At 44.4% G+C, this 12,667-nt stretch overlaps 1 protein-coding gene across 2 annotated transcripts in view; it reads right to left on the bottom strand.

Moving 5' to 3' along the window:
• ANLN (anillin, actin binding protein) overlaps positions 1-9,250 on the bottom strand; it is a 28,681-nt gene extending 19,431 nt beyond the window's left edge. For both annotated transcript variants that reach the window (XM_072328235.1, XM_072328234.1), the window contains exons 1-7: positions 9,123-9,250; positions 3,723-3,876; positions 3,093-3,377; positions 2,371-2,717; positions 1,445-1,664; positions 471-664; positions 227-334 (exon numbers count right to left, since the gene is read on the bottom strand). In XM_072328235.1, the coding sequence (XP_072184336.1) occupies positions 227-334; positions 471-664; positions 1,445-1,664; positions 2,371-2,717; positions 3,093-3,377; positions 3,723-3,876; positions 9,123-9,140 (1,326 nt within the window). In that variant the 5' untranslated portion in view covers positions 9,141-9,250. The remainder of the gene's footprint in view (positions 1-226; positions 335-470; positions 665-1,444; positions 1,665-2,370; positions 2,718-3,092; positions 3,378-3,722; positions 3,877-9,122) is intronic.
• Between the last annotated feature and the right edge of the window lie 3,417 nt (positions 9,251-12,667).

Here is a 12,667-nt window from a genome sequence, read left to right as displayed (position 1 = left end):
CTAAACCAGTCAGCTCTAGTCAGTATCATTTGTAACTGATTCTGTACAGAAAAATCCAATACTTCATTAATAATTATACAAGCTACTTGAGAAGCAGTCTTGCGTAGCCTAGGTATTTACAAACCTTTGATTCTCATCTTTTACCTACATTTGTGCCAAAATACCCACGTTCAGAACATGCTAAAGCAATTCACACACCCTTTAACACATGCAGCTAACATATTACCATTTTAGCTTCTGGAAGTTTTCTCTTAGAACTTTCACTTTTCTCTGAGCTCCACAGATTGCCCCTATCGAATCGGCCACGAATGCATGCAAGTTCTCGTTCACGTTCCTATGCAAATAAAGGGGAATAGGGGAAAAGTTGACAGCTTTAAGATGTCAAGACACTGCAAATTTATCAGGTAGAGAAAGAACAATAAGAAACTCCACAGAGCTTATAAGCAAACTATGAATTTAGCAAGTCATACCTGCTTAAGCTGAAGCACTAAAGTGGCAGTAGAGGAATTTTCATTTTGTTTGAGAAGCTTTTCCTGGATTGTCCTTGTATTTGGGGTGACGACGGGTGTTCTATACCCTGGAGTATTCGCAGAAGGACTCCGTGCACTATGCTCTTGACAGCGCTCTCCAAAACGTTCCAGGAAGGTCTTAGTTCCCGATCCCCCTACAAGAATAATTGTTTTGCTTTAAAAGCAGTCCTCACACAGAAAAATTACACTGCAATTTTAGATCTCACTGAAGGTTCTTAATGAAGCAATTAAGATGCCTCCTTTACAATTCACTGTTACACTTTATACAAACTTAACCTGAAGTGCAAATCACTGCTGTAACAGAACACCGAAGATATTAAAGCAGTAAATCAGAGCAAACAGATGCCCTCCTCTTTACAAAGACCACACGTGATCCTGTTCATTATTCCAATTGGTCTGCTTTTAAACATTTCTCACTTGGATCTTTCATCTAAATGAGCGTTCTAGTACCTAAGGGAGAGACACTGTTTGGAATCCACCATACTTTATCATTAAAAAGAAAAGACAGTACACATCTATATGGCCTTCAAGACTGGAAGCACTTTTTGATTTTTAACATATTCAGGCTTTTTTTTTTTTTAATACATAATATTTATTAGATATAAATCCTAGCCAACAATGTGAAATACACTTTCAATAGCCTGTCATCAACTGATATTAACAGCATACTTTTCAGACAGAACTATTAGGGTGGTTTCACTCTCAGGAGTTACTAAAAGTAAAATCAAAAAATACTCTTGCAAAATGCAGAAACCATATAACTTAGAATTATCAGAGGCTTCTTCAAGGAAGAAGTTAGAGCAAGAAATGCGTATTATGCAATATGTTACTGTAACTTAGCTAGCATATAGTTTTCAACATAGGTGATATCAGTGACAATTCTTTGAACTCACTGAAGCTGAAGTACAGCTTACCTGGTGTTGTAGGTTTACCCTTAGGTTCAGGTTGCACATGTGTTCCTTTGACTGTCTCTTCTTTGGACTGAACCAACGGAGACAAAGTTGATTGTACCGTCTGTGCACGCTTCTCAGTTTTCTGAGGGCTGCGGGGATTCTCTGTTAGCTGTTGTGGTACTTTAGATTCCTTAGAAGCAGGAGCAGTACTGCTTGAGGATTGTGTTAAATTATTTGGATCCTTAAGAAGAGAAAAAGGGATAACGTTAAACTGAAACTGTGCAACATTAGTCATTCTCTCAAGAAAATGAAAACACAAACACTATTTGTAGAACATACTATAAAACATTCCACCAAAACAGAAAGAACTGACAACCAGTGTTATGAGCTATTTATAGCACCCTGATCCAATGTTTCACATTGTTTCAATATTGGATTCAACATGTTTTTGTCAGGTAGCTTCCCATGTTTCCCTAAACCAGATAGGGCACACAGATTATTGCCATTTCATAAGTGGCATAAATGGAACAACTAGCATTTGGTACTAATAATTTAAGTATTCTGATTCCATTTTTAGTCAGCATTAAAATTCAGAGTTTCAGTCAGCTGACTATGTTACAGTGTAAAATCCAAAAGGGTTATCACTTTAAAGAATCTGTTTCCAATAACCAGAAGACAGCAAAGAATTACTTCAACATCAACATTTACAAGACTTATAATATACATTCATCTTCAAGTCTCAAGGAATTCTAAACTGTTTCAGGTCTGCTACTTAAAAAAAAGAACACATGAGATGTTATCAAACAAAAATAGTAAATGAACTATGATTACTTTCACTAAATCTTTACATTTGTTACCAACGTTCAGATCATTTAATTGGTATGAATTAACTCTTGTCCCCCCAATACTTAAATCGATCTTCCATCAGCAAATAATCAGACACTCACCGCTCCCTTTGAGTTTGCTGGTTTATTAATAGAAGCCTCAACAAGCCTTTGAGAACAGGATGCAGCTTCCTGCTTTACACTGCTACTATTGATTCTAGCAGATGCTCCACTTGTAGTGGACAATTTGGATAAACAAGTAGTGCCAGGCTGTTCTTGTGCATTGTTTTGCTTTGCAGATGGATGACTTAGGTCATCTTCCCAGGAGCCAATTGTAGCTGCAAGGTTAGCTAAACGGCCCCTTCTCCCAATAGGGGTACCACTTGCCAGATCATTAGTTGCCTGCTTAGGTGGAGAAACAGACAGATCTTTTGACTGGAGGGGAGACAGACGAGCACATTCAGAGGGATCTGGAAAAGAGAACACAATCTTCTTAATAAAATATATTGAGATGTATTTGAATTTTGCTCTTTTGTGAGTTTATCAACAGTTAGATGATCTGACTCAGTGCCTTCAGGACATGTTAAATTAAAGCTTGTTGAAAACGCAACACAATCTTGACCAAGTAGTTTACTAGGTTGACACAACTGCTGTGGTGAGCAAAGCTTTACACTAAAAGGCACGTAACACTCTGTTATGGTCAGTTTAATCATTTTAGGCTAATTCCAGTGCTGTCTACAAAACTTCTGTGCAAAGACATTAGCAACATCTCGCCAAAAAATAGCTAGCATACCATATCATCAATGCAAACACTGCAGCAGTATTATTCAACAAGTAATACACACCCTCACTATCCCAGCAGCGTCGCTGTTCTGCCAGTTTCTGCATACGTGTTTTGACTGAAAGGGTTGCAGGAGTTTCTGACTTGGTGCTTGTTTTTCCTTTCTCAAGTGGTTGAGCCGGTGAAGCCTTGTTACACACAGTTCCATGCAACTCTGAATTCATCACAGGAGAACGGTGGCTTTGGGAACTTAAAGGAACAGGCTGTGTGTTCTCTATAGTAGAAGCTTGAGTCTCTATATTATTGGAGCAGCGTCTCTTTGATGGTGACGGTTTAGTACTAGGTTTCACTGCACAAGTCAGAGTATTCAAAAATATTAGTATTCTAACAGTCTCAAACATCCTCAGAGAAAGTACAAAACTGCAGTGCAAAGTTATAATGTACGAATAACCAGCCCTAATTCTAATTCTACCAATTACAAGGCACTATCTCAGGCATTAGGCAATCATCTTTTGCTTACTTATCAGTAAGAGCATCTGCTCTCAGATAAGGATAAACACTAACAATACCCAGTCTTAGAGGACTGGGCAATGCACCCATTGCTATTTACTTTAGGATAAACTTTGAGAGGTTTTCACAAGCCATCAAAACAACAAGAACAAAATGGAATAAAACCAACATTTTTGTAGGATACCTTCTTCATCAGGAAGAGCTGCTTGGTTACCAGTCTCTAACAAAGGCTCTCTGACCCTCTTGGTCTGTGTTGCAAGTCTCGCTCCCAACGTTGACCGCTCGGCCATTTTCTTCTGCAGGTTCTCCCGCCTGGCACGGGTTCGTTCAAGTAGTTTCTGAGTAGTCAATAAATTACATATTACTACACACTTCAGTGTGTTAACAATAACAGTTCAAAATCAAAATATTTGAAGGTTTACCATAATGAGTATGTACTGAAAGCAACAATACCAGAAACATATAATGACAACTGCACTATGACAAATATGTCTCTCAAAAGTTGATAACTGATCTACTGTAATGCAATGCTATGGAAACATTTAAAGCTTGACTTTCTGATTGACTACCCCCTCCTCCTCCTGAAAACAGGAAAAACACGTTTTCTATACTGTCAACTACTCGGGTTTTTTGTCTTCCCCTTTTCTCTCACTGCAGTAACTCCTGAACTCCATGCTTCTACTTCCCCATTGCAATACACATAGCTTCTCCCATTTTCAGGAAGTTAGATAAAAGATCACTGCTCACACTGCAGCAAATTCCAAGCCACCTTCTTGCTATCTGGCTGGTTAGTTCACGTTTGCAGAGTATCTGAAGATCGTTTTGCCTATTGGACAGATAACAGGTTCCAGCATTTCCTTCACAGGAATGCTGATTCAAGTCTTATCACCTAGATACAGACTTTTATGGAAATTGCTCAAACAGCAAAGTTTGAGACATCTACTTTTATATCAAACACCAGATGAAGCTACCCAATAGATTACAAAGTTCCAGTCTTCGGCTTTCTAAGAAAAAAATCACACTAGAGAGACATAAGCAATGCCAAAAATGGGGGAAAACGTCTATAAATATTGAGTTGAGAAACATTTGATAGTAAAGATATTTCTTCCCTGAATCACCACATGATAATCTTAAGTTATCAAGTCTAGCTAGTGGGCTCTTGACCTGTTGCTGAAGACATTCGAGACACCCAATTGTCACTGTCCTTGTATTAAAAAAATAAGTTAGTGATCCCAAAGCGTTCATAAATAAAATAATAACAAATTAAATCCGTGTTGTTAGAGTACAAAAAAGTAGCTACTGCAGCATCAAAACCAAAAGTGAACTTCTGTTCAGCAAGTTGTGAGGAACTGATGTCTTAATTGTTCAAATACAGAGACAATTTATCACTATCTTGTACAGCAAAAATAAACAAGAACACGTAAAGAGGTATCAGTTAACCTTTCTTTATCAAGATCTCTCATTCTCTAACTTTCGGGAGTTTGAATAGTATAATCACACTGCATGTGAAATAGTTGTTTCAATGGATGTTCTACACTAATAGAGTGTGATTCTTTACAGCATCTGAGTTTGAAGTAACTTTTTTTAATGCTGTATTCATAAATCAAGACCACAGTTTAACCACACATAAAGAACTGCTAACTATTAATTACTGTTTTAAGGCACTTTGAAACAAAAAAAATAATGGTGTGATTGAACCCATGACCTCTAGCGGGAAGCATATAAACTGCGCTTGTTTGGTACATAAATTATTGTGAGAACTGTGCTTGTCATCATCTGTCCTGTCACATAGCAATTAAATACACATTTCACATTTTTAACTGTCTGAGGCTGAAGTCTCAAACAATGTTTCATTGTAGGGAAACACAGGACAAATGGAATGTCAGTCCCAACAATTCTTTGTCAAAGTATAAATGCAGCTTCTCTGATGTCCATGGAAGAGAATTTAGTGGGGAAAAAATTTCTTAAAAGAGTCATATAAAGCACCTGCAATGCCTTCTCTACAAGTTGCATCCCAGTTGTGTCCACAGGCCAGTTTCCTTATTCCAATCCCCAAAAAACAGAGCTATAAAGCATCAAGATAATACACACACAATGCACACATCTTAAGTTGATTTGTATAACTGTTCTTCTTGTGCAAATTCAAGTGCATTGTCTAAGACAATATTCCTACAGTTCTATTCAAACGCAGTCACATTCTTTTCTGTTTTGTTAGTCCAGTAAAACGGAGTTTCAGTTGTTACAAATAGGATGTCATTTCACAGGAATGCACGCCTCCGTTGTTGAGCTCCAACTCCTATTGGCTTTTTCCATGCAACCGCCACAATTCAAACTGCTATTACACATGATGAGTCAGCCAGCTACAAGAACTTGAGGCTTACTTTTAAGCTCATCATAGGAGTTCATTACTAATAGTACATTCTCTCCACACATTCCAGTAACATCCAACGTTTCAGAGTAAGGCATGCCTATTTCATTTTATCTAGGAACTTGAAAACAACTAAGCTGCACTTAGAGGATCATGGCTTATGTGCAAGAGCACATTATAAAATCAGAAGACACCTTCCTGCTTTATATGTTGATAGACAATCTTGCTTTAAAAGTAGAATGTCACAGAATCACAGAATGACCCGGGTTGGAAGGGACCTCAAGGATCATGTAGTTCCAACCCCCCTGCCTAGCAGGGCCACCAAACATACGCCTTTACTAGATCAGGTTGCCCAGAGCCCTGTCCAACCTGGCCTTGAACACCTCCAAGGACGGGGCATCCACAGCCTCCCTGGGCAGCCTGTTCCAGGACCTAACCACTCTCCTAGTAAGTCCTCTCCTATGTGTTAAGTTACGTACAGAAGCTGTACTTAATCTTAGAGAAGACACACAGGTCCTTGAAAGATTACAAGAACTTGCTGCTACTACCCCACTTTACCAGCAGAATGTTGCAGAGAGAGCAAGATTCTGTGACACTGAAAGAATGACTAACTTCAAATCACATGTATGCAAACCTTTCTCTAAACAACTGTGTCACTTGTTTCTCTTTGGTCATCTGCCATGCTAGGAAACAATACACTGCTCTACAATAAGTACTTTGCAACATAAACAACCTAGACTATTTCTAAGGCTCCGTACTACCAAACATAGGCTTTTATACAATCAGCTACCAACAGCCACAAGTGTGATCACTGTGATCCTAAAAAAAACAGACTCCATCTCCTCAGTGGATCATATTACCAATTTGGCTCACACCCAACTGATTATTAGATTTTGCTTGTAAAATTAATCAAAAGAAACATAATCTTAGAACCGTTGCATTTGAAAGCATTGAAAGCACTGAATCTTGCAGCAGTATCTATTAAATTAACTGAGTCAAAGTGTTTTTCTTTTAAAGCCAAGTGATCAGCAAACGGGTAATGCCAGGTTATGCTTGAATTAATGTTGCTTTACCTAAGCAACATTTATAATGCCTCACCAGTTCCCTGCAAGCAACAGAAGAGTTATTAACAAATATTACCTGCAAACAGCTAAACTAATAAAGGTGATATTTAAAAGAAATTAAAATTAGGACATAAATATAGCAGGTGATAATAAAGCTCCATTCATTAAAAGTCACTTTTGAGAAAAGTTATCAAACTTTTGATGTTTGATATCTGAAATTGACATCTGAAATTCTGATGCATTAACACTGGTCAGATTGTTATATGGCAGGTATCCTCCACAGCACAAGCATTCCTGGCAAAGCAATACATCTCCAGCACTGCAACACCAGCAAATAGTTCAATGAAGTTTACACTAAGGAGTGGCCCCTGAGCTGGTCACAGCTTTTCAAAATCAGTTAACTATACAGAGGGCGTGTTGAGGTTGGAATATTTCCCAGCATGCAAAACCATTTTCAACTTGATCCAGTATTGTGGACTTGAGGTTTATTTAAGACTAGTCTCATCATGTCACCACTACCAATTAAGGAAGGAGCTTTTAGGTGTTTACACTTTGCAAGCCTTACATGGGAGTTGCATTAATCTGCTTTGGCACATGCAAATCAGTATCTTACGTATGATTTCTTTAAGTTGGATCTTGCAGTCTTCCCCTGCTACAGGCATCTGATTTATTTACAAGATGCCTATTTGAAATATAGATTGTTCTTTCCTCCTTGTTAAAGCAATGTACTTGATAAAGATTTTAATTTAATTTTATTTTTTTTAATGATTAGGTTTGTGGGTTTGTTTTCTTTTTTAATTAATTCAGGCTTTGGTTAAACAGAGTGTGCATTAAAGAGAGCATGGCCAGCAGGTCAAAGGAGGCAATCCTCCCTGCCAACCCTGCCTTGATGCGGCCACATCCAGAATACTGTGAACAGTTCTGAGCTGCCCAGTTCAAAAAAGACAGAAATCTTCTTGAAAGATTCCAGTAGAGTGCAAAAAAAGATGATAAAGGGCATGGAGCCATCTACCTTGTGAGGAAAGAAAGAGACCTGAGTCTGTTCAGATGAGAGAAGACAGAGGGAATCCCATCAGTGTTCATAAATATCTAAAGTGCAAGAGGCAATTAGAGGAAGCCAGACACTTCCCAGTGATGTGCAGCTGGTAGGACAAAGAGCAGTGGCCAAGAACTGGAACACAGAATGTTTTACACACATATGCAGAACTTCTTTACAGTGTGGGTGACAGAACAGGCTGCCAAGAACAGTTGTGGAGTCCCCTCCTGTGGAGAGGGTCAAGACCCATCTGGATGCCTACTTGTGCAACCTACAGTAGGGAACCTACATGACAAGGGGTTGGACTTTATGATCTCTGGAGCTCCCTTCCAACCTCCGCCATTCTGTAATTGTGTGTATTCAAAAGCATTTACTTGTATTACAGTATTTCTGAAAGTCATTATAAGACAGCTCCGTGGCTTTATATCTATCTCACATAAAAGCAGAGCACAGTGCAGCACCCTTTAGAAGCCTTAAACACTCAAACAGATTCAAGTCAGCCAGTTCCATTTGTGTCATTGAAATTATGCCCCATTAAAAAAAAGAGGAACTGTGTCTGCAAAGGAAAGTGACTAATCACAAAAGGCAGACGTGTAAGGAGGATACGTTTTGCATTAGGCGGTCACTGCTGCGGGGAAGACTGAAGGCTGCCCTTTGCTAGCTGGACACGATGTATCAGTACCACTCCCACCAGCTTCCACCACTTCCCCGCTCTGCTGTAAAATCTTATCTGTCAGAAGCATGTGGAAAGCAAACACCTTAGCGCTGGGAAATGCACTCAAGTATGTACTCAGCTTGGAAAAGGGCCTCCCTTTCACCAGCTCCTACGTGAATAACCCCTCTGTCCTCTCCGGGAAGAGACCAGGGGCCCCAATTGCACCGGAGCGGCTGCAACACGGGGAGTTCGGGCACGAGCAAGACGAGGCCCGCTACAAGGGCATCCCAGAATAAGGCGGAAGGGAACAGCGGGCCGCTCACAGCTCTTAGGAAAGCGAGAGAGAAGCCGTAAGATCAGCCCGGCTACCCGTGAACCGCCCCCTCCCCCTCCGACTTCCACCCCGACAGCTCGCCCCAGCCCTGAGGACTAAAGCTCAAGGCGCGGGGCCGTGTTCCCACCTCGGTGAACGGATCCATGGCAGCCGCTCCAGCCGCTCTGTCACGCCGCCCCGGGAATAGCAAAAACCAACACCCCAACCGCTACGGGGATTTGAATTTCAGCGCCCGCCGCGACTGCGCATGCGCCGGGAGTGCGTCATGCATTGGCTCTCCACTACGGGGCGGGCGGGAGAGAGGCGGAGATTGACAGAAGCGCTATCCAATCCGATAGCGCCCTGCGCTGCTCTCCCGCCCCCTGGCTGTTATTCGTTTGTCCGTCCCAGAAGGCCTGAGTGCGGAGATGACTAAAATTGATCTAACTTCCAGCGTACTTGTATTCCTTTATTTGCTCGTTATTTTTCATTACCTAGCGTGAATGCCTCAGTGTTGTGCTTCTGGTATCAGGGATTACACGTAGGCAGCAGTCATTCCTTCTAACCGTGTCCTGCCTGAATCACATTAACTGTTAACTCACCATAAATCTCTCCAATGTCTTATCTGCAAACTGGTATTGAGTAGCCAGAAGAAATCTTCGCAATGGGACATTGCAGCCAGCAGAAGCCCTCACACAGCTTTCAGATCCGTCTGGGTTGGAGCAGCCTGAGGTCTGGGCTCAGAACTTACACTGGGCTGTGTGTTGGGGCCTACCAGATAAAACCCGTCCTGAGACCCATCCATAATCACAGAGCCAATCTTTATGATGAAAAGAAGGGACAGATTTTGTTTCCTCCAAGAGAAACTAAGTAACGCAATCACTGGGAAGCCATAGAAATGTTCCTTTAATGGAGTAGAAAATCAATGCAGAGAAAAAATAGGCAATCCGGAGTTCGGTGCTGTGAACTGAAAATTAAAAGAAATACCATTAAGGCATTTCTCCTGCCATCCAAAAAGAGGGAAAGTCACGCACAATTTGAGCCCCTTATTTTACATAACAGAGTTATTGCAACTTGAATTTGTGCTTAATGTGGGGGTCTATAAGATGCATGTAGAGCAGATCCTGTTGCCGTTGGTCATTCCTAAACGTGTCTCCATCCACTGCTGTCATTGCTCTAAGAAGCATCCTGATTGTTTTCAGGGGTGTTTTTTCTTTCAGAGGGTTCTACACCTTCTTATTAAGTTTTGGCATGCTTTTTAACTAACAAGGAGAGCACAAGTCAAAGATTTTGTAGGTTTGGCTTCCTTACAACACTAAAATAATCACAAATGTAAGATGATGAAGACAAAATTGTGGTCTCTGATCCCACTCAGCATCACAGAATTGCAGAATGGCTGAAGTGGGAAAAGTCCTCTGGGTCCATCTTGTCCAACTCATGCTCCAGCAGGGCCACCCCAAGCAGGGTGCCCAGGCCCATGTCCAGCCAACTTTTCTACATGGATGGAGTGACTTCAGGTGTTGGGCACTTGGTGTCTGCACTGGCTTTTGAACAGTAATTTGGGCCCAGAGTATCTGCTGGAGTAGGTGTTTTTTTGTGTGTGAGATAGTGAGACTCCTTAAAATGGTTGAAATACTTTGAAATTTGTGTTCAATGCCTTTTGCCAAAACACAGTGAGTTTAAGCTGGAGATGTGTAACAGCCCAGGGAGTCAACGCTCCTCCCAGTTTAGCATCACGTGAGCACACTGTTACTTAACAGAATGTTCATGTCTTTATTGGAGCCATGGATGAAATGTCACTGGTTCAGAACAGAGGCCTGTGGAATCCCGTGAGCGGCACCAAGGCAATGCTGGAGCCACGGCCGCCCCCCACCCAACAGTATGTTTGTTTGTCATGGGACATTTGTGGGGTCACTGCCGCAGCTCTGTGATCTCACAAGCCACCTCCTGGACCCCTATAAATACGGGGACCCAGAGCCCAGAACCTCTGTCTGTCTTCGACCAGCGCCTTGACTGCTAGAGCCCTCTGACAGAAGGAGCAGCATTTGAATTCCCTTCCCACCTGTGGCGAGAGCTGTGGAGGGGGATGGATCCTCCTCCACCGAAGAAGCGTCGCCTGCAGGAGAGCAGCAGCAAGCCGGAGCCCATGGAGATTGACTCCAAGGAGGGCGACGTCGACGTGGAGCCAATGGAGGTGGACCTGCCTCCTGAGGATGAACCAATGGAGGTGGATCCATCTCCATTCCGGCTGGGCATCCATTATAAGATCATGATTGCCCGTCGACGTCGCCGCATCCATGAACGGCGCTCCAGGGGCTCTCACTTTTCATCTGGGCGTTGAGGAGCCACCGTCCGCCCGAGAGCCCCCGCTGCTGCTCCCTGCCCCCCTTCCCCGAGACCCCTCACCTCTTCCTTCCCAAACTCTGAGGAGAAGGGAAGGACCGGCACCGGCACCGGCGTCCCGAGCCGCTGCGCCAGGACGACACGAGGAGTGCGGCGGGCGGCCGCGAGCGACCTCCCTGCGGCCTCAGAGCGAGCCCCGAGCAAGAGGGCCGGGCCGGGACCGGCGGGCTCTGAGGAGCCACTACCAGCAGCAGGAGGACGGCGAAAGGCCCCGCGCTCCCTGCGGCCTCCAGGCGGTGCCACAGAAGCCACAGAAGCAGCTGCTGCCCGGGGGAAGCAGAAGACCGCATCGGACGCGAAGAGGGAAGGTCTGTGCCACGTGCTCCGTCAGGACTGCAGAGAGGCAGGGCAAGGAACGAGGCGAAGACGACAACCGAAGAACATTGAACAATAAAATGACGAAGTAAAGCCAGAAAGCGCCTCCTGTCCTTTTTGGTACTTGTCGGTCTGCCCCGGGCGTCCCGTGTCCCCTCCCAGCGGGAACGGCTGTGCCCCGCGGGGTGAGGCGCAGCTCGGGCCTCAGGGCTGGGGAGGGGGCCGGGCACACGGCAGCCCCGGGCGGGCTGCGGGCACGGCGTTTGCTCGGCCCGTGCCGGGCACGGAGCTCCTCGTGCTGAGCGGCGCGGTACGGCGTGGGCAGCTGCGGGGCTCGACCCGACACCGTGAGGCGGTGCCTGCGGCGTGGGGAGCGCGGGGGGCGGCGTGGCCCGGCCGCGTGCCCGGCCTGCGGTGAGAGGCCGAGTGCCGTCGGCCCTGAGCGGAGCGCGGTGTCTGGGCGGTGGTTGCGAGCGCTGCCTGAGAGGAGCCGCTCCGCTCGCCCGGCGGTACCACCGAGCGTTGTGCCGTGCGGGGCCGTGGCTTTCTGCCGGGAGCTGCCGCTCGGGGAGCTGCCTTGTTCGGCCTGCCTTGAAGCGCCGTCGGGACAGTTGGGATGTTTTCCTGCTACGGCCAGACGCTATCGTATCGTCTCGCTAGCTTCAGCCGTCTGAGCCGAGCTGTCGAACGATCACTAATAGATCAGGGCGTGCAGCTTCCCCGGCATCCTTCGGTCTTTTGACCAACGCGAGGTACCGGAGCGGAGGACATTCCATCTGAACGTGGGAAAAGCTGCCTTTCCTTTTCTGGGAGGGTGGCAGAGCCTCTGCTGGAGCAGAACGGTCAGAGAGGCTGTGGAGTGCCCTTCTCTGGAGCTGTTCAAACCCTTCCGGACTCCTTCCCGTGCATCCTGCTCTAGGAAACCTGTTTTAAGTGGGGCTTGGACCGGATGATGTCCAGAGGTCTCTTCCAACC

This window comes from Excalfactoria chinensis, chromosome 2 (assembly GCF_039878825.1).
Source record: "Excalfactoria chinensis isolate bCotChi1 chromosome 2, bCotChi1.hap2, whole genome shotgun sequence".
NCBI classification, from domain to species: Eukaryota; Metazoa; Chordata; class Aves; order Galliformes; family Phasianidae; genus Excalfactoria; species Excalfactoria chinensis.
Note: the sequence above shows the minus strand (reverse complement) of the source record. Positions and strands in the feature narration are given on the sequence as shown.